Source organism: Sarcophilus harrisii, chromosome 2 (genome assembly GCF_902635505.1).
Source record: "Sarcophilus harrisii chromosome 2, mSarHar1.11, whole genome shotgun sequence".
Classification (NCBI taxonomy): Eukaryota; Metazoa; Chordata; class Mammalia; order Dasyuromorphia; family Dasyuridae; genus Sarcophilus; species Sarcophilus harrisii.
Window position 1 is genome coordinate 277,471,685 of NC_045427.1, and position 23,386 is coordinate 277,495,070.

The 23,386-nt window shown below is 30.8% G+C and overlaps 1 protein-coding gene across 6 annotated transcripts in view; it reads left to right on the forward strand.

Annotated features, from left to right (window-relative positions):
• The window catches only part of NOVA1 (NOVA alternative splicing regulator 1), a 159,279-nt gene that overhangs the window by 120,056 nt on the left and 15,837 nt on the right, over window positions 1-23,386 (forward strand). For 5 of the 6 annotated variants that reach the window (XM_031952277.1, XM_031952273.1, XM_031952274.1 and 2 more), the window contains one exon: window positions 16,763-16,834. The exons of the other annotated variant lie outside the window; for it this stretch is intronic. In XM_031952277.1, the coding sequence (XP_031808137.1) occupies window positions 16,763-16,834 (72 nt within the window). The remainder of the gene's footprint in view (window positions 1-16,762; window positions 16,835-23,386) is intronic. 6 annotated transcript variants of the gene reach the window in all.

The following is a 23,386-nucleotide window of genomic DNA, read 5'->3' on the forward strand; positions in this document are numbered from 1 at the left end:
TTTTTATAGTAAGTAAATAGTTGATTTTATAGTTTACTATATATTTCATATTATTTTTAATGTGAAATTCTACAATCTACATGTTTATACAGTTAACCTAATATAAATTGATAAAATGAATGTACTTGTGTGTTAACATTGAATTTTTGCTAACTTGATAACAGTAAAACAGTAGGCTTTCTCTGTTATCCTTTTTACCATTTTCTGCATAATTTTGATTATGATGCATATTCAGAAATACTAAAAAACTTCATTGGCATAAAATAATTTTAAATATTAGTACTATGGAAATAAAACTATGCGCTTGCCCAGCATAACTATATATATCAGAAGCTGGGTAAAAATTTCTAAATAGAAAACACCAAGAGATTAAGTTTTTTTGGAGCATCCCACAGATTAATAGAATTTCCACCCTAACAATCTACCCTCAATTTCTCTCCTCTCTCTCTTCTTCTCCTCTTTCTCCTTCTTCCTCTTCCTCTTTCTTTCCCTCACCCTTTTCTCTCTAACCATCCCTCCTCCTCTCTTTTCTCTGGCCTCTTATTGCAGTAATAAATGGTGAGGATATTGTTGGTGCTTGAAAAAGACCTGCATTTTGAAAGCAGTAAAATGGAGTTAGTAGGATGAAAAATCTGATTTTTGGGGGAAAAAATGCTCCAAATATCACTGCATAACTTTTTTTTTAAACTATATGTGCAGTGATATGTCCAGAGCTAGAAGAAACTTAGAAAGTTTGGCTTTTAAAAAAAAATTTTGCTGCATATATTTTTCCCAAATTAAAGTCAGTTTTTTAAAAATGTAGATTTACATTTATTCCAAGCCTATATAAAGTAAATATTTGTAAGGATTACCTGTTACCTTAAATTGAAAACTTAGGCAAGATAGAGCACCAATTCAGAGCATTTATCAAAATTTTTGTTTTAATTAGTTATAACTACTTACAATTAAGTTCCACATTCAAAAATGTAGAAATTATGAAATCACTTTTAATTTCTATAGAACTGCTTAGCAAAAAAAAAACAAAAACAAAAAAACAAAAACAAACTATAGCAATATAGGAGAGGAAAAAAAAGGTTTCTTAGTACCTTTTTACAAGCTTTGAATTGCCTAGACAATTTTAGATAATAATTCTTCCATGAAAAATGAATCCTTAACGTTTGAAATTGGCACATTTGAAGTTAATTTGTCCCTTTATAGTATAGTCTGTTCTCCTGAAGAAGCATCAACATAACAAAAGAGTGGTCAAAAATAAATATGGAGTTTGAATAATTTCTCAGTTTCCTTAAGTAAAGGCAGCATAATGCATTGGGAAAAGAACTAAATTAGAAGTTGGGGAGAGGGAGATTCTAATACTGGTTCTAACACCAGCCTTATAATTTGAGTTAAGGCACCGCAACAACTTAATCTTTCTGTGCCTCAAGTTCTTCATTAGTAAAATGAGGGGATGGGATTAGATGATCTTTTAGGCTCCTCCAAGCTTTCAGGTTATATATTTCTAAATTGAAAGTCTATGTGTATAAATATCTACAGAATTTCAGAGGGATGGCATATGAAAACATTTTCAAGTTCTCTGTCATTAGATATTGATTCTGTAAACATCAGTTAATTTATATAAATTTAAATTAATATACATTTTGAAAGAATACTCTTCATGATTTATTTGTAGATTCAGAACTTGAAAAAAGAAACTATCCTGCTTAGATTTTTAAAAAGTGTATGTAAATGGAAAAGCCAAATAGTGCCCTGGCCCCTAGAGTCAGTCAGGAGGACATGAATTCAAATACAGCCTCAGATACCTAACACTTTCTAGCTGTGTGACTCTTGGGCAAAGTCACTTAACCCCAGTTGCCTCACCAGAAATAAAAAAAAAAGATAATAAAATATAAGTATATGCAAATTATATAATATTTTATAGTTAACTCGTAGATCTATTTAGTCTTAAAATCTTACATTCTTAGGAATTAATCACTCATTTTTTTTTTATATGCTTTGAGCTAAAAATTTACATGTTCAGATCTGACATGATTCTTTAAAGCATTTCTCTAAAATTTTTGGCTAATACTTTTTGTTTTACTCATAAGTTTAGTGAGATATTAAACATACTGGAAAATAAACATTTTAAAATGCTGAACTTAAAAGTTTCCTTAAAGTTTTCCATAAATAACCAATGCTTCCAAAATGGAATTTTTAATGTTTGGGTTTAAGATCCAGATGATATCCCTCATTTTTTCCCAGAATAATAATTTGATTCTAATAATATCCAAGTAATTTGGACTTTGGTAAACTGTTTAAATAACATTTTAAATAACATCTTTAAAAAATTTATAACACGTTTTACATCATATTCTTTAAAACCACATTATCTTATTGAGATATTAGAGACTGTTTGTTAACCAAATAGAGCCTACTTCTTTTAATACTACTCATGTTGGCATTATCCTTTCTCATACAAGTCCTAGTTTATTAAATCATATAGACTGTTTATGCAAATCTTTGAGCACAACAATGTAGTATAGATTTCTTCTGTATTAACATAAGCAATTTGTCCCATTTCTGATTGCAACTTCTGTGAACCATTTAACCCTTGATTCCGATGAGCATTTATTAGAGACTGCTTTAGGAAAGGTATAAAGTATCGGCTTTTTTTATTCTCTTGTTCTGAAAAAAAAAAATGTCAAATTAAAATGTCAGCTTTTTTTACTTAATTATCACAAAGCATCTGATTTAAATCCAGCTAACCCAGGCAGAATTATATTTTATATAAGTTCTCCAAGAAATTTTTTTTTTGCAAAATTGGCATTATAATAATACAATAGAATAATATGAATGACCTTTCAGTTTTAATTTTTAAGATTTATTACATTTAACCTTAGGGAGGCAGCATGGCATGGAGATTACATTAGAAAGATGATCTCTTAAGTCAGGAAAACTAGATTTTAGCTTCCCCCTCTGATATACACAGCCTTTATGACCCTAACCAAGATACTTAACCTCTCCATGCTATAGAATATAAATTGTAGAGCACAGAGGGAGTTTCCTCACTGAAATTTCTCTATACTAATGAAGTCACATAATGAAATCATATCCCACAAAAAAGGGATATGGAGTAATCAGCAACTTTAGAATACTTGATTCTAAATTGGCTTACCAAATATAAGTTGAGAATTACTAAGCACATAAAACTGTACTAGATAACTAGGAAGATATAAAAGAAGCATGCTTTAATTCTTTGTCTTCCAGATGCCTTTTTTTTTGTCTGAGACAAACAGTAGCAATAAAGTTTAAGTTAATAAATGAGTAGTACCAATAATAAATTCTGAAGCAGAAGAAAGAATGGAAAAGAACTATTGAATTATTATCTGGGAAGTTTTGGGGAAATTGAAATAGACTTCACAGAATAGGTAAGAATTGGATAGATATGGGGAAGGGAACAATCTAGCATTCTATGAAGAAGAGGTTTAGGAATGTATCATAAAAGACCACAGCTGAAAGTTACCTTAGAGATCATCTATTCCAACTCCCTCATTTTATAAATAAGCAAATTAAAACTCTGAGTAAATGACTCAGCAGCTAATCTGTGGCGGAAACAGAATTCAAAAAATCCTATTAAAAAAAAAAGCATTGGTTTCAAAACTGGCTAGAAATGTAGAGATCATCTAATCTAACCACCTCATTTTGCAAATGAGAAAATTGAGTTCCAGAAGTGATAAAATAATTGGCCCAAAGTAACATAAGTTCTGAAACTCCAAATCAGGATTTGATTCAAATCCAGTAATATCAAATTTACTGCTCTGTTAACTTTATTATGTCATGTTTGGTAGACAATGAGAAAGACCACCTTTTCCATATTGGAGGATTTATTATGGAAGAAATAAAATAAAAGCATGAACAGAAAATTTAATGTGAGGATAAAGAGTTTGATCACTGAACCAAAACTACTTTTAAATCATGATTGCCCTTTTGAGGGAATCCCTCAAAAGACAATGAAAAGCCATGGTGATTAAAAAAAAATGCTTTAAAAGGAAGATTGAAATGGTGGTTGTTTTTGATTACAGTAGCCTGGAAAATGGATAAAAGTACAAAATGATACCTCAGTCCTATCTATAGCCCCTTCCTCTGTAGAAGTAGTAGCAGTGTCAGAATAGTGATAAGATTCGCAGTTTTTAAACCAGTTCCAACTGCTAAATATACTTTGTTAAGAACCAGCAAGTGAATGTGCTACGAAAGGTTCTAAACCATATCTAATTTGACATTTTAACTATAAATGAAATTTTGAAATAATTTAAGTTACATATATATATACATACATATATATATATATATATATATATATATATATGTATGTATATATATAAATGTGTATCTAAAGGCAAGGATAATTCTGCCATGCAATAATTTTAGCTTATATGTCAACATTTATTACAAGGAATTAAAAAAAAAATAGGGACATTCTTTAAGTTTACCCCCAAACCAAGTCACTATATACTTTGAAAACTAGTGACTTGATTTAGCAGTAGGTACAGGAAAGGGCAATAAGAAATATTTTGAAAGATTTGGTTAATTATTAAGAAATGATCATAAGTTTCATGGATTACTCAGATTTCTCATATCTTTATTTCATGAACATATTCTTCATGAAAGGAATTGAACATGAAAAAGATTAAATACCTAAAAATATAGAAAGGAATGTACTATCTTGACAGCTCTCTGTGTACATATCAACTGCTTTAAGTTGATGGCAACAAGCTTCTTACCAGAGTTGCCTTCCCTATGGTGAGGCAAAGCTCAGAATAAACAAAGAATGTAAGTTCATTTGCAAGTGAGAAAGATAATTGTGAGCAGAATAACATACAAAATTATGAAAAACACTTAAAATAACATATACCATATCATCCTGAGAGCATTTGTATATGAGCCTGGAAGGAAGATAACAAAAAATAGTATAATCTGCTCATATTTCTTTCTGCATAGATTTCTTCTTACTAGCAACAATAATGAAAACATCTATATTTGGATTCTAACCTCTCAATACCTAATTATTGGCCAATGGTACTTAAAAGATGAGGTTAAGATTTGCTAAACTTGTTCATATACCAACAAAACAGTTTTTTCCTGGAGGTTACAAAATTTCAAAGGTTCTAAGGAATAAGCAGTGAGAATTTTTGAATCCCAGGCTTCCAGAGGAGTCATGGAAATTTCTGAACCCTAAACGACTAGAAGAGTAGGAGATTACACACATGGCCCTGGACATGAAGGATAAATAAGGAACTGAGACATGGAAAAGAGGAACAAAACTTGGATTTCACTCGCTGTTAATATTGTGAGTTACTTGGATTTTGTGAGTTATTCAGATTTTGTTTCCTTCCAGGAGCAGTCTTAATTCCCTAGGGGTATGCCATCAGGCCAGAGACTTTTATAAGTCTCTGTGTTGAAGGTGAGACTTCACAGGAAGGGATAGAAATTTTTGCCAACTGTTCATTGGCTACTGTGAGTCTTTTATAGTTTATTTAGATTAATGGAGAGCATTTTCTCTGTATTGAAATAAATTCCCTATATCTAAGTGATGGAAATGGGAGAGAAAGATACTCAGAAATTGATTTTCAAGATACTTTGGAGAAGGAAAGAGTCTACAAAAAGGAAAGGATTTTATTATCAGAAAATGGAACTAAGAAGACATTAATAACCACCAACCTAAATGGATAATTTTTGTTTGATAAAATATTCTTTTTGAAAATGGTATGCATCAAGGGTATACTTAATGAACCAAAGAAGAGATTAACTTTGACAAAATTTTTCCCCTACAGCAGACTATGTCTTCACAATTATGCAATTGACAAATGTTGTGAATATGAGATCCTAGTTGTTTGTCTTGCTTGTTGATTTAAAAAAAAAAAAAGCAAGTTGATTCATTAGAATAAAATGCAGCCCTGAAAACTTTTATAATTTACAAAGTTATCTTCCTTTCCTGTTAAGATGAGGTTTTATGTTAAACATGATTGGGAAAATAACTTTTTTTTACTTATACATAAACTCATTAACATATTTGCCAGTTTTAGAAAGGCTATTCTTTCTATGCAAAATCCAAATATAAAAGTGTTCAGTATTGACAGAATTTTTCCTGATGCTTTAATTTGAGGATAACACTGTACTTGATTGAATATGGCCTTGCAGTTCTAATACTATTTTCTCAAAGACTTAGAGGCTTAAGCATCCGAGGAATGAGAAAAATCTATAAATGTTTTTTGACATATGCTTCATTGTTAACCCCTTTTAACTGGTCTCTCCATACACATACACATATATATCTTGGGAAAGCTCTGCAGATGACCCAAAATTGCTCCTTGCTATAAAAGCCTATATTTTAAATCCACATTTTCTGTCAGTGATACTACTTTGCTTCAAATCATCAAATCCTACAATGTCAGAAGTACAATGATTGGTGATCCAAAAAACCATGAAAAGATACCATGGTAGAGTATGAGGCTGCAACCTAGAGCAAATGATGACACTAACAAAAAAAGAACATATATGAACAAATTGATAGGATGGCCATATTTTGATAATGAACAGTAGGCTGGTAACCTGAGTGTTTCACTTTTATCTAAAAGATATTAAAAAACCCAAAAAGCCCTTTGGCTTTGGCTAGGTCCTTTACTATTTTGTGGTTGTTATTGCAAAATTAAAATTAAAAGGTATGACTGGGATATTTTCTACATTGTTAGAAAAAATGTCTCCATTAATGATATAAAGCTATGAAAATCTTGAAGTATAAACTATTGATGATGAAAAAAATAAAAGAATGTTCAAATTAGAAGGGACTTTAATGTGTTTTGTTTTTCTGCTTTTCTTTTTTCTTTTTTGTTTAGTTTTATCAAATTAAACTTATATGTGAGCAGAAACTCTTTTGCAACAATATCTGTTCCAAGAGCTATAACAATTAAGTATTGAGTATCTCTTGAAACAGGTTCTTTTTTTCATTTTTAACACCTTTTAATTAAGTTTTTCCTTTTGATGAGCCATAACATCTCTTGCAAAAAGTTTGACCAGTTGTTCCCAGTTATGCTTTAGGTGCCCAAGTAAAACAAGTTGATTCTTTTTTTGCATATGACAACCTTTTAAATCAGATGTCATACATACTCATGTCCCTAAGTTGTTTTCTTTCCCCCTTCTCCAAAGTTCAAATCTTTTGTTTCTGCAACTGATGTTTGAATGAGATTTAGTAGTTACTTCTGGATTATATGCCTTCCCTTCAAGATATTCCCAGCAATCCCTACTTTAACAAAAGATCCACTTTTAATCCCCTCTCCAGACCCTATTCATTAGTCCATATGAAGATATGCTCCTTCCTAATATAAGGTAGGTTTGAGGGGTTTCATAATGTCTTTTCTTCTGACATCACACTTTAGTATGAGATTGGATCCAAAGAAATAATCTTGAATAGTCCTTCAGTGAATCTCTTTCCAACCACAGATTCTTAACTTGGTTGCATTCTTCAGCATCACAGTAATTCTAAATCATCAAGTACCTACTTTCCCCATCCCCAAATGTCTGTTCCCTTAATCCCATTCTTCTTAATTCCAGTATGTTGATGACCCTCCACATCTTCCTGTCCTTTCTGCTATGTTCCACTCAGAATGCATCATAGTTAACAAACTTGCTTTCATCTTAAATCTTTTCTTTTTCCTTCTGTCTTCCAGACTTTCTCCTGAAGACAGTGTATTTTTGTTCTACTTTTCCAATACTGATTATACTTCACCATATTTCCTGCCTCTCTAGTATCAAGGAGTTGGAATACTTCTTTTTTCCCAGTGCTACTTACTGAATTTCTTTCTCCTACTGTCCCTCAGCATTCTTTTCTACTTTAAGATCCACATTATTTAAAGTTATTGACCAGTATAGATTCTGGTAGAAATTATCTTTGGATCCTCCGGATATTCTTCTTTCTTCAATAATTTCACTGCCTGCCTTAGTGTTTCAGTCACATTGTTACTATCATAAAAGATTTCAGCACACATATTGGTGCTTCCTCAGGTATTCTAACTTGCCAGTTCTTCATTCTTAATTCTCATGACTCAGATCAACTCACCTTCGCCATATAAACAATATAATATTGGATAAAAATATTAGGACACAATTGATCATACTAACATTTATAGTTGTATCTTTTTCATGTTCACAAACTTCATAATTCCTTTGTTTGGTTGTATTCTTTTTTCTAATTCCTTCTTTCCCTAACCTTTAAACTTATTTTTCTTTTTCCCCATTTCAATCCCTCCATCTGCCATTTCTTTGCTAGATCATAATTCCTTTACTGGCTATACTCTCCTCTCCCCTTCACTGTGCTAGAAATTTGTTATATTGTCTCATCAGGGTTTCTTGACAACAGGGCAATCCTTTTTGTACCTCCATAATCAGTTTTCTAATCACAGAATAATGGCTGATCCAAACATTCTCATTTGTCTTCAAGCCTCCCTGCACCCACTTTCTCAGAGGAGGACCTTTTGCTTCATTGAAAAAACTGAGAACATTTGTTGAGAGTTCCCTCTTCCTTTATCATCTTACCTCTCTATCCTCACTTATATCACATCACATTCTCTACCATCTTCTTCACTCCTGTTTCATATAAAAAGGATAACCCTTTTACTCAGGAAAATCTTCCATCCTGTGCCTTTGATCTCAGCTACTTCCATCTTTATCATCTTCCCTCTGATTTTCAAACTTTCTACTGATTCTTTCCTACTGCTGCCTTCAGACATTCACTTAGCTTTTAAAAAAAAAAAAAAAACACGATTCAATTAGCCTCACTAGCAGTAGTCCTTTATTGCTTCTCCCTTTTGTGGATAAATGCTTTATAAAGCTATCTGTAACTGGGTGACTCTAGTTCCTTTATTCTCACTTCTCATAGAAGCTCTAGCATCTAACCTTCTTATTCAATTAAAACTGCTCTCTCCAAAATTACCAGTGCTCCTAATTAATTGTCAAATCTAATAAATGGACTTTTCTCAGTTTTTATCCTTTTTTGACTATTCTGTAACTTTTGACAGTGTCAGTCATGTTACTTTCCTGAATATTTATGTCTTTTTACGTTTTCAGGATAATGTTCTCTTCTAGTTTTCCTCCTTGCCTATCTGATTGCCTTTTCTCTTTTTTGTTGGCTCTTCATCCAGGTTATACCCACTAAGCTTTGTCCTAGGTCCTCTTTTCTTCCTTTATATTAATTCAGTTGGTGATTTCATCTAGTCTTATGAATTCAATTAATAGTTTTTATACTGATAATTCCTACACTTATATGCTTTACCCTTGTTTCTTTTTGACTGCCTGTCCCATTTAATGTACTGTCTCTTGGTCATCTCAAAGTGGATATCTTATAGGCATCACCAACTCAAAATGTATCCAAAACAGAACCCTTTATTTTTACCCCAAATCCTTTGTTCTCCCAAATTTCCTATTACTTTTGAGGGTGCTATCATCCTTCTAATTATCCAAGCATTCTGGCTTGCAGCTCTGCAATTTGGAGTTATCCTTAACTCCTCTTCCTTGTACCCATCCCTCATATCTAATTTGTTGCCAAATCTTGTCATTTCTACTTTAACATTTTTTTGTAAATGACTCCTTTTATCCTCAAATATTGCTATTGTCCTCATGCAGGCTCTCATCAAATTATTCCTGGATTATTGAAGTAACACTCTGGTTAGTCTCCCTGCTTCAGGTCTCTTCCTACTCCAGCCTTTCAATCAGCTATAAAATGATTTTCCAAAAGTGTAGGACTGACCATGTTAATTTACCTCTATAGACTATCCCTACTCAATAAACCTCGAGAGAGTCGGTTTCCTCCAGGTTCAAATATCAAATGCTCTGTTTGTCATTTAAAATCTTTTTCAACCTGGCTTCTTCCTATATTTCCAGTTTTCTCATACTTTACACACCTTTGTGCATTTTCAGAATCCATCATATTGATGTACTTGCTGTTTCTTAAATACTATTCCATGCCTTTTTATTCAATGTCCTCCATACTTGGAATTCATATCTTCCTCACCTGTCTTCCCATACTTCTTTTAATACAGCTCAAATCCTACTTCTGCAAGAAGCCTTTTTCAGTTCTAGTTTCTGTTAATGTAGTCTAAGCTTATTTTCATCATATGTTATCAACTAGATCATAAATTGAAAGCTAGAAAGGTTGCTTAAAATCATATATCTCCCTTTTTTACATGTGAGGTAGCTAGTCTAATAGTAGCTAGTAAAATAATAATCCAAGACCACACAGATTATAAGAAGCAGAGACAGAATGCATACCCAAGTCCAAGTTCTGTATTTTTTAAAAAAACACAATTATTTTTGGGAACTTCTTTTAATACAGCTCAAATCCTACTTCTGCAAGAAGTCTTTTCCAGTTCTAGTTTCTGTTAATATAGTCTAAGATTATTTTCATCATATGTTATCAATGAGGTTCTAGATCATAAGTTGAAAGCTAGAAAGATTGTTTGAAGTCAAATAATATCTTTTAGCTCCACTTTGCTTTTATCTCTATTTAATCTTTTAAAGATTGCCCATTATTCTAGCATATCTAGCATATTATGGTTCCAATAATGCCTTATAAAGTATTAGCTTTCTGTCTGCTTCAAGATATTACATATTTGTTATTTACAATTTGATAAGGCTGTCATGTACATTCATTTATATTCAGGTCATTGTAGCAAATATTTAATAGACCAGAAACTTAAGATAATGTTTTTAGCATACTAAAGTTCTGTGAAAGAAATTCAGGTTGACATTTTCACAATAATTACTATTGTGTTGATCTGCTCTTTCAATTATTAGGCTAACTATAGTTTATTCCACCTTTCACCTTTAGATTTCTCCAAAACAGTGTTGTTAAAGACATTGTCATATATTTGCTTAAGTTCAAGTGTGCTATACTTAAAGTTTTCCATAATTTTTTCATGTACTAATAACCTGTCAAAAAAAAGGAAATGCTTTTAATATGACTTTTTCTTTAAAAATCATGTTAGTTCATAATTGTTTCTTATATACTCACAAATCACCTTTTAAAATATGTTCTAGATTTTTGCCAAGCTCTTTGACCTATTTAAGAATGTGCTTTCAAAAGACAGAACAGATTAGAGCAAACAAAAATTAAATCCAAGCATGAAGTGATAACTACTTGAATTTAGGGTTATGACAGTAATTTTAGATGTAAAGGATTAAAAAAAAAGTTGGTCAAAGATAATTCTAAGTCAGTCACAAATTCCTATCAATTCTCTTCTCTTTGTCTTCTTTTTGAAGTTAGAGTTATGGCAATGAAAATGAAGAGGAGATGGGTCTGAGGAATATTTCACAGGGAAAATTAATATGATTTAATGACTATCTTGGAATAATCTCTGACCAGTTTTCTTTTATGTCCTTTACATACAGAGATTTTAGTCTAGATGAATAAATGGCATTCAAAAAGATAGTTAAGATACATTAGTCATGGTAAGTCATGATTTCAATTTTGGTTAGATTGATATTCACCTTGTCAATAGATCCAGGAGACTTGCAGATTGCTGATGTGAGAGTTTGGAATTAACAATGTAAATTTGAGAATTATCTGGGTAGTAATTATAGTTGAAAACATGATGTAGATCAGTTCATCAAGAGAAAAGATATGAGAAAGAAAATATGGTTAGAAATTTCTGAACCCTGCCAAATATACATATAAACATAGAGAAAGAAGAAGAAGAAACAAATGTTGAAATAACTAAAAGAATACCAACTATAGTATTATGGAGCTAGAATAAGTAGGGGGTGATCAAAAGCAACAGAAAGATCAAGATGAATGATATTTGAGGGAAAACAATGATTTTTACCAAGAAAGTCATTAGAGATTTTTAAGAACTTTATTTAAATTCATAAAAATGGAAGCATGATTTTAGTGAATTATTGGAATTCTAGGTACTAAAGAAATGATACAGTTATTATATATTTAAATATTTTGGAATTGGAAAAAATAAAATGAGTAGAAAGGTTAAGAGGATCATTCATAGGTTTAGGAGAATAATTTTTTGTTTTTCCGTAAGCAGACAGAAATCTGAGTCTGAAGATAGAACGAGCATTAAAAATAGATTAATATACAGGAAATGGAAAGAACAATGGCTAGGCTTCAGGGCACATCTTGTATATTTAGTTTTAATGAAAAGTTTATCTATTCTTCTGGGATTTGGCCCCAAAAAGAGAATGGATGGTTTTAGAGATAGAAAGCTAAGATGATATAAGAAGACTGAAAGAAGTAATCCAAAGAGTTTTCAATTCAATAAAGTAATAGGAGATAAGATGGGAATTTAAGAAGAATGGAAAAAATTTGAAATAACTATTGTGGTTAGTGTGGTAAGGAACACCAAAAACTGAATAAAAGGATTTGCAAGTAGCAGTGAATGCCCATTTAAATTGGAATTTGTAAACTTGTAGTAGAATAGGTCATTGTGGCTTGTTAATTAAAGCCATTTGCAATTTTAGGTTATACTTTTTTCTGTTAGCTAAAAGCAGAAATTTGAGAACTAGAGCATCTCTAGATGTGATATATACACTTTTAGCATTTAGAGAGACCTACTTTCCCTTTGAAATGATGAAGCCAGTGACAAAGGCAGATTTAGAATTCAGATTTACTGTTTAATCCTGTTTATTAGAACCGTCTTTTAATATATGTAGATGGTCTTTGTCCTATATCTATGCTAACAAGTGAACAACAGCTATCTGGAATGATATAACCTTTTCATTCTGGAAAACTTAGAAAATGAACTTATTTCTAGTCACTTTTAAATTCTTTTTCCCAGAAACTTAATAATTTCAATGTTGAAGAGTTCTCCTTTTGTGAAATTCTCTAAATTTTAAAGATTTCTTTTACTTGTTCAGTAACTCAAATTAGTAAAGTTCTTCAAACTTTATATCATAAGTAATTCAGCCTTTCAAGTGTCTAAAGCATAAATCTTCAGAAATCATTCAAGCCATGCAGATAAGTGTATTATTAGGCTTATTTGAATAGTTAAAAAAATAAATAGGCCCCAAAATAACTACACTTTTGCCTATATATTATTTTTAGTTATACAAAATTTTTCCTTTAAGAAATATAAATCTTGAGAGTACACAACAAATATCTTCACTTAAACATTTATATGATTTAACATCTACTGGTCATCCTACCATCTAGGGGAGGGGGTGAGGGGTAAGAGGTGAAAAATTGGAACAAGAGGTTTGGCAATCGTTAACGCTATAAAGTTATCCATGCATATAACCTGTAAATAAAAGGCTATTAAATAAAAAAATAAATAAATAAACATTTATATGAAATATGCCACATTTTAACAAAATATTTTATGTGACCCCAATTGATATTTAACTTGAAGCCACCAAATCAAAATTCATGCTATACAAATGTAAATATTTTACAAGTAAAATTATTTTTAAATGGTTGTTGCTATTGCTATTTTAAAGGGTATTATATAAATTTTTCTGTTTAGCTTTTTAAGAGGGAAGGTCCCCCATTAGCTAAAAAAACAAAAACACGGGGCAGCTAGGTGGTACAGTGAATAGAGCACCAGCCTTGAAGTCAGCAGAACCTGAGTTCAAATCTGACCTTGGACACTTAACACTTCCTAGCTGTGTGACCCTGGGCAAGTCACTTAACCCCAATTGCCTCAGCCAAAAAAAAAAAAAAAACACCACCAATAACAACAAAAACATGTAAATACTTAAGATGTACAACACATTAAAACCTTACCAGAAACCTAAAGTTTCTGTAGTAAACAGAAGTAAAACAATTATGCTTGCTACCTAACCAGGCAATATCATCAGATGTAATTTCAGAACAAAGCAAAAAACTAGATTAACCCAAACCAGGATACAGTGTTTGGATTAATTGTGTTTTCTTTGTAACTGAAGAAAGATCCAAAAAAAAAATTTTTTTTAATTTTAACTCAAGTAAAAATCTTTTCCAGATACATATTAGACTATTTTCTTGCTTTAGTTAATGTGGTGTAATAAACATAATTTAAACTTTCTTCATTTGAGACATTTCAATGCCTTAGGGATAGTTTTCTCAGCATCAGTTTTCATTGTTAAACATCTGGTTAATTAAAGGTTCTGGCAAGCTGGATTCTATTTCATCAAGGTTTTATTTTATCACCCATTTTTTGCTCCTTGTTCTAATTAATTAGCTACTTTGGTTCTATTAAGTAAATAGCAGTTGTTAGGTGACCTTTCATGTTTGGCTGTAAATTTGAATTGAAAAAATGAGATAATAGTTTATTGTTTATTGTTATTAAGTTGCTACAAGAATAGTTTTTCAACAAGTGAAACTTAGAAAATTAATTTCTGATAAAAATAGCTATAAATTAGTTGCTAGATACTCATTTGTCTAAAAAGAAAGTAAAGATTGCTAATGATGAGGACTAAATAGAGCTACGATAACTATCTTATATAACTTTTTTCAGCTTCCGTCTAAATTATATCTTCCATATTAATATATCTGTTGATTATCAATTGCCAATTATTGTTAATGGTATATTCTTTGTTCCATCTTTGTGGACAAGTCATAATTCAGCTTCCCCTGATGTTTTGTTCAGACTTAACCTTAAGAATTGTTATTGATTGTGGCTTTTACACTGATTTAAGGAATATATACAATTGTCAACTCTAGAACTATGATTGCCAATTTGCATTTTATAGTAAGAAACAAAAAAAGTAGTGATCTTATAAGATATAAATGCAAATGCTTCTACAAATTTGCGATAGTTCTACAGGTTCTCTTTTTTATTATCTCATAACTGAACTCATTTTAAAAAACTTTATAATCTTGATTTCATAGAATACACATTTTAAATTAATGTAGGAATAAGAGAATCCTTTATTTATCTTACATAGTGGTGAAAATGGATCTCTGCTATGAAAATATACTTTATAGAATAGAGAAATAAAACTATGCTTCACAATGTAATCTCTGTTAAATGTGTGTGTATGTATATGTACACACTAGTGTAATGTAAATAGAAGGATTTATATGAAAATTTTCTCTTTAGCAGCACCAAGATTTCTACATATCACCCAAATAAAGCCTATGTTAGAAATAAGCATTAGTGATATTTCTTAAAGATAAGTTAAAAATGAAAGTATTTTTGAAGAACAGACAGGTTTTCATTAAGGATGAGCATTAGAAATTTAAATACTCAGTTTATTTCTTTTTCATTATATGATTTTAGTATTTTTTCATTTTTATAATTTAAAATATTAAATTTAATCAGAATGTCAGGGCTTATTTCTCTCAAAATCCCCCATTTTTGAATTTATCTAGTGTCACTGAGTTTTATGCTGTCGTATAATAGTTAATGACATCCTAGCCTTGAGGAGAAATACTGAATAAAAAATCTATTGAAAACATTTCTAGAGCCTACTTAGATTTGATCATTTTTGCCAGTAATATTAAATTTAAACATATGCTGAAAGCTATGGGGTTTTTTCTTTTGACAGCTGTGCACATGAATATATCTGAAGAAAATCTGATAAATGTAGAATTGTTTTCTTTTTCATATCACTTATATTTTCTTATTTTATAAGGAAGTTAAGATTATCTGCTGAACCTTTAAAGTTAAGCTTATCAATGGCCTTGAGTTACTTTGGTTAATATTTGTATGATCATAAATACTACAGTTTATATACATACTTACACATACACAAACTCAAAATACAACATACAGAGTTGAATTTGCAGATGAAGACATCTGTTGCGATCAGGAATGTTTAAATAATTGTTTTGGTGAATAAATACTCTATCAATATATATCTGTTAAGTTGAAATCTAATGTTCTGCAAATATTTTTTAAGTTTCTAAGCTAAATATGGCTATTGCTAAGTATTTCCTTGATCTAACAAAACATTTTAGTCTAAAATGTTTTTTATATTATGTGTATGCATTTAGACAAAGTGAACAATAAATATGACTCCTACTTTATTTTTGTGGGGTTTTCTTTCTTGTTTTAACAATAGGCTGCTGCTACAATGCATTGTTAACTGTTTTCCCCCTTAAGTGAATGATCTTTTAACTTAAATGATAAACATGTTGTAGTAATTTTTGTGATGGCCTTGGTTTCATATTCAGCCATCTTGAGATTAATATTTGCATTTTCACATATGGGTTTTTTATTAAAGTGTCAGTATTTTAGAATTGGTAACAAATTGTTACCAATAATTCAGTAGCTAAAAAAAATTGTAATTAAAGATAGACGTGGAATTTACATGGAATTAACTTGTTGATTATATTTGACAGGTGAGAAACAAGGATAATTTTATGTAAAAATAAACTTCATTTCACCATTTCTTCAAAATTCAGACATTTTCTTGATTGTTGGAAAATATTCGTTGTAGTGTGCTCATTGAACTTGTTGGAATTTTTGTTTTATTTTCTCTTTTCCCGCAAGAAGGCGAGAAAGGAAAGAAAATATTCTGCAGTACATGAATATGGTCAGGATTTCCTCTTACAACTCATGTGAATTTTTCCCAATCACCATCTTGATTTCAATTCATGAATTTGTTTTTACATGCTTATGCATGCATACTTACATGCATTACTTAATTGATCTTAAATTCCATTAAGTTCGAATGAGTAGGAGATGATTTGGTTCTTAGAATTTTTTTCTCGTTATATTACATTTTATTTCATTTTGTTTTGTTTTGTTTAAATGATCAGTTTAAGGCTTATAAAGGTTGATTTGCTCCTGAACTGCTTTGTTCCCAGACATTGCCATCTTCCCCAACTACCACCAAGTCCTCTCCATCTGATCCCATGACCACCTCCAGAGCCAATCAGGTACGGTATCATCCTGTCATCTACACCATACTTTTCACGGGTGATCGCTTGCAAAGTGGAGAAAAAGATATGGTGGGTTAAGGATTTATTCGTTCATTCACATGTATGCACCCATGATCATAGATGTCAAATGATATTATATCATAATTAAATTTTACATTTTATGAAACAAATGGTAAATGATTTGGCAACTTACTTGAATCGTGAATCTCCTGATAAAAACAAATACATTCAAAAGCAGGGTGCCCCTCCCTTTTTAGATTGTACCTATGAAAAAGGGCAAAGGTTTGGTTTATTGAGTATTTTTTCTTTTACATTTAATGATTTCTTTTGTCTAGGAAAAGTTTATTCTTGAACATCAAATTTAAATACATATATAACTGCCAGAAAGTTTATATCTTGAGGCAATAAAATTGAAATATGCTTTTAACCAGGCTATATCTTATTGTAAAGATTAATTCGTGTAGTTGAAAACATTAGTTTGTATAATGAACAAAACAAAATTAAAATTATTTTGAGCATTTTAATAGCAAATACTTTATCATGATCTTAAAGCATTATTATTTACTATTTTGAAAAAAGAAAAGCAAAACCAACCTTTACAACAATTTAGATAAAATAGGATCTGTTTTTCACATTTGTGATTTATAATTGATTCCTTACATATTTAGGTTTGATGGTTTGTTTTTTTTTGTTAGACATTTGAATGTGAGATTTCATTTAGTTTCTTGATAATCAGCTTTACACTAAATTTGTTCTTCTTCAATCTTCAGTAATACAGTTATAAATTTTTTTAAAAAATTAATGTTCTTCCACACATATTTTGATTCAATCTGAATATTCAATCTTTAGGCAGAAAATTTTCATTTCTATTCAATTACAAATTATTTACTAGTGATGAAAATTTAAGATTTTTTAAAACTTGAATCCTAAGAAAACTTCTGTTCACAAAATGTTACTTCATACAGATAATTCACGATTTGAATTACTGACATTACATTATCTAAAGATAAATGTGCTAAATTTGATTAGTACATATGAAGAAATATGCAGACAATAATGTGTGTCTCTTGAATGGATTATGTTTAAATCAAATAGCTGTATGCTGCTACAATCCCTAATGCATGATTGTTCAATCATATCTGGAAACAAAACTAAGATTTCAAGAATTATTATGTAAATACAAGTTTAATTTTAGTTCTATGTGGCTCCATTCCTTCAGTGTGTAGTGTCTGCTTTTACATACTTTAGCTGATGAGTATATATCTTAGTAACCATCTGTTTTAGGATATTATATGAGCTTTAAGGTATAAAAAAATCTATATTTGGAGTTGAAGGATATGCGAGTGCTTAAGAAACAATATTGATTTTGTTTCCTTAAAATTTGATTTGTTTTATTAAATTCTTTTAAATAGTGACTCATATTTTTCCAGTAATAATTTAGTCTAAATGTAAATGTTTGTTTGTTTTTTACTGTTATAATGCATAGCCAAACAATATTTTATAAAATTATTTTTTATTCTTAACCTCTGCTATTTTGTTCCTATAGAAATAAGCAGAATATCTTCCACACAATATTAAACAGAATATAAAGGAAAAGGGATATAAGAACATAAAAGAGATATTTTTATCATTAATCCTTAGTGTTCTTATTGGTTTATAATTTTTTCACTTGCAATATTTTCTAGTGTCATCTAACCATTTTATAGATAACGTCATAGTGGGTGATAAGTCATTGTCTTGTTCATTTAGGATTTAAGTTACATAGTTGTTCCCTAACTATTCAAATGATTATTATTTAGCTTTAGTATATTAAATAGATTCTGTACTAGAACAGTCACATGAAGTGGGCTTTAATATTATACTAATATTATTAATTAATAATTAATATAAATAATATTATTAGTATTATACTTAGCTTTTCTTTAAATAACCAGTCACAAGCATTAGAAAGTCATGTATAAGGAATATTATGTTGCTTGCCTTCTTAGTGCATAGGGGAGAAGCTGTAGGAAGGGAGACAATTTGGAATGGAAATTTTCTTTAAAGTTTTTTTTTTAAAGGAAAAACCATATATATTTCAGTTTTCTTTATTTGTGCTTTTAACATAATATAGGAATCTTTCTCAGTGTGGATTGCACATTCCTATAATCCCCTTCTAACAGAATAGTGGATTTCTTAAGTTAAGGAATTCTGAGCTGCAGTAGGGCTGAAGTCACTTAGGTGTACAAACTTAATTCCTATATTAATGTGGTGAGCCCCCTGGAATAAGGAGAGTGGAATCAATCCAGGTCCAAACTGAGTAAGTCAAAATTTCCATGTCAGTCAATAATGGAAAAAGGCTTCTAGTGAATCCTTTTGCAATAAAAAAGAAAAAACCCTTATAATTTATCTTTTATGAACAGCCAGAATTTTTCTGTCATATTTGTTTAAAGTATGTCTAGAGTAGATTATTATATAGAGAATGTTTCTAAAACCCAAAACTGTTCTTTGAGATAATAGTCTTAGATGTAAAAATATAGATCTCATATGAGAGGAAGAATGGCTAAGTGAAATAGATGGTAGATTTGTAGTTCCAGGACAAATCATATAGTTGTCATATTTAGAGCTTCAAAAACAATCTCTAACATTTGAGAAACAGTAATCTGTTTTAACACCTCAGATGAAGAAAAGGCTGCCACTTGAAACTCCCCAATCTACTTTTGAACAGCTGTAATTATTAGGAAGATTTTCCTAGTGTCAAGCTTGAATTTACTTGTTTTCAACTTTACCTATTGTTTTTGTTTTTGCTCTTTGGGGCTAAATAGAAAAAGTCTTATTTTACTTTCATATATTGACCCTTCAAGTGCTGAATGATAGTTATAATGTTCCATCTGACTTATCTTCTCCAGGAGAAAATATTCTAATTTCTGTCTTCTATATGCCCTCCAACTTATTGACAATTGTCCTTTTTAAACTGTGGTTTCTAGAACTAAACACAGTATTCCAAATGTCAACAAATTATGGCGGAATATGAAAGACCTGCCACTTCTAATTCCTGAAAGCTTTGCTACTGTATTCTAAAACAAATTTAACTTTTTTGGCTAGAACATCACATCCTATGGATCCCTATTGAGTTGACAATCCACTAACACTACTAGATACTTTTCAAACAACCATATCTACCCCATTGTTTGCTTGTGATATTGATTTTTTGAAAATAAGTATAACTCTTCCCACCTTTTGTCATTTGCAAATATGAGCCTGCCATTTCTGCCTTTGTCCACATCACATTAATGTTAAGTAGCACTGGACTAATCAAAGATCCCCCTTAGACACTCCACTAGAAACCACCTACCTATCAAAGGGCCCTAGCCTATTAATGACTCTGCTTTTCAATATCAGTTAAACAATTTAACAAGTTCTGAATCTTTCTGACTGTATGATCTCCTGATTTGCATCATTCCATTTTTTCCACAAGAAAATGATAAGATATTTTAGTCAACCCATCAATTTAATAAGAACCTGCTATGTGTTAGGTACTATGCTAAGTGCTGGCATTATAGAGGAAAGGGGGAAAAAAACAATACTTGTCTTCAAAGAGTTCATGTCTAATGGGTAAGACAACATTCAAACACTATATACAAACAAGATAGATCAAGGATAACTTGGAGATAATCATCAGAATGAAGGCAATGATTATCAAGAGAAAACAGGAAAGACTTCTTGTAGAATAATCTAGCTGTAACGCATATGTTTTACACACACAATCACACAATTCCCTTAAGCTACCAGTGTAGTAGTAGCCCTCTCACAAAAAAAAAAGTAAGGTTAGTCTGACATATGATCCTGACAAATTCATGCTGTTTCTTTGTAATCATTTTTCTAAGTGTTTCTCTCTTTAATCATCTCTAATAATCCACTTTTGATTTTTTTGCCCCTCCCCCAAGTCAAAGTCAAACTCTTTAGCCTTTACTTTGTAAACTTTGTTCTCTTCCTTTTTAAAAAACTATGACATTTGCCCTTCTCCAGTTCTGTTGGGGAACCTTACCTATTTTCAGAGTCTTTTATATATCACTGACTGGTTGCATAAGCACATCTGATGGTTCTTTCTGTACCTGAGGATGTAGTTAATCCTAACCAGATGATATAAATTCATTAAGAGTATCTCAGTGCTTTCTTAACTCTTTTAACTGCTTTCTTTGACTATCAAGCCCATTAGACATTTTAGTAATATCATTTTTAGCATAAATCTCAGTGTTCTTAATAGAGGAATAAAACAGTAAAATAAACATTGAGCTTCCTCTTATTTGTCTGTTATCAAAGTATCTTCCATCCCCATAAAAAGTAGTATTGTTTTTTTGTCATTAGCTTTCATCATCATTCTTAGCTCATTCTGAGCTTTAGTATTCCTACCACTAGTTTTATAGGACTGTGATAGTCATTCTGTGTTCTATTCCTGTTTTTATAGAAAATAATTTTGCCTGTATAAATATTCTATATTCATATTGATATCGGATTCTTCAAACAACTCCTGTTTTTCTACTTTGTTGAAATCTTTTACCTTTGCTCTCATCTCTTGGGCTGACTTCCACTACCAATTTTTATTCAGTAGTATCCTATCTATCCTTCCTCTGAACTCTTTGAAAACTCCTTTCCCTAAATCCAGAGTACACATCAGACTGTGATGATTTTTCTCTTTTTCACAAACTGTTGTGAAAAGGGCCGTGATAATTTCTATCCAATAACCAGTTTGCTTCTGTTATTGAGAATAAAATGCAGAGTAGAATTTCCTATGGCTGGTTTCTCTATTTTTTGATGGATGAAATTAATACGACAGCTTATAAAGCAGTTATTATCTGCTCTATTTTTGTCAAAAAGAGTTTCAGCTGTTTAATTCAAGTCACCTGTCACTACTATATAATGCCTTTATGCCCTGCTTATAAATTGTTTCCTGAACTCATCTATTGCTTCTTTCTCTGCAGGTGGTCTGAAGTGTACTTCTTTGAGAGAATGATTTTCCATTGATCTTGGTTCATATACTCATTACCATGTTTCTCAATATAGATCCTCTTAATTAATATACAATGCCAATGCTCGTCTCTTTCCCCCTCCTATACAATGGGAAGAAATTGAAATAGTCTGATAAAAGTGAAAGGTCCTTATGAATAGATAGATATAAGATAGGCATGTCTGGCATTAAATTCAGTTACCAAGTAAACACTATTTTAATAAAGGCAATTGGGGACTAACTCTTTTGTAATCTGGCTATATAACAAAACATTTCCCAAGTTTCTAGGAAATGAGATTTCATTCTACTACAATTTATACTAACAGAAGAAACTTTCATACTTTTTTAGTACTTTTTAAAGAGCTGATAACATTCTTACAATTCCAAATAATAAGAAATTTTTTTCTTATGAAAAAATTGAGACAAATATTATACTAGGATGCATATGATAGCAAATGACAAATGTGGGCTTGAAATTCTATGCTTCACTCCTAATTCCTATGTCCACATTTTTTGGTGGTGGTATTGGTGGTGCTGGTGTTGTCATTTTGGATTTTGTAAAGGTTTTTGTAAAATTTTGTAAATTTTGTAAAATTGTGGAGGCCCTTCATGGGTCTAGTTTCTCCACTGATTGGCTCAGGAGTTTGACCTCCATTTCTGAACTAGAACTGTTTCAACTCTTCTTAGTTGATTTAGTCCTTAATGCACAAATTCTTGAGTTTTTGTTGAATAAATAATTATGTATACCTTGATATAACTATCCTTAGCATTTAGTTCTTCCATATATGCCAGAAATACCTGGATTTTGGACCTAACAGAATATAGAATTTAGTGACTGTTAAATATCACTTAATGGAATAGAAGAAGACCAATTATCAAGATGTGTTGGGGACAAGATTAGGAGACTCCAGGATGATTTGATTAAGTGCCACAAAGAACTGTTTGATAACCCTCTTTGGAGTGGGCAGCCCTTGATTGAAGAAACTCTTTTTTTTTCTTTTCAATAAAATTATTTTAGAGAGAAAAGGTATAGGGGAAGCAATTTACATTTAGGAATTAGAAATTTTTAGTGTCCCAGTTTCAGGATGATGATTATGCTGAAAATATATTTTAAATACATTTCAAATAAAAACATATTTAAACTTTGTTCAGAGAAGAAACTCTGCCAAAATATTAAGTTACATGATAACTAGTGAACTATGTAGAATAAAGAGATAAGAATGACAAAGTCAGTTAACAAGTATTCATTAAGCACTTACTGTGAACCAAATACTAAGTGAAGAAGGGAAAAAAAGCAGTTGTTGCCTTTAAGGAACCCATATCCTAATGAAGAAAGTGGCATAAAAGTAACATTAAAGTGGAGCATAAAGTAACTATATAAATATAAATAAATTGTGTGTACACACACACACACACACAGAGTATAAATAGAAGGTAATCTTAGATGGAAGGTACTAACAGTGGGATAGAATTAAGGACAGGACACCCTCCAGCAGAAGAGATAGGTTTTGAGCTGAATCTTAAAGGAAACCAAGGAAAGTAATGAAAGAAGTTATTATAGA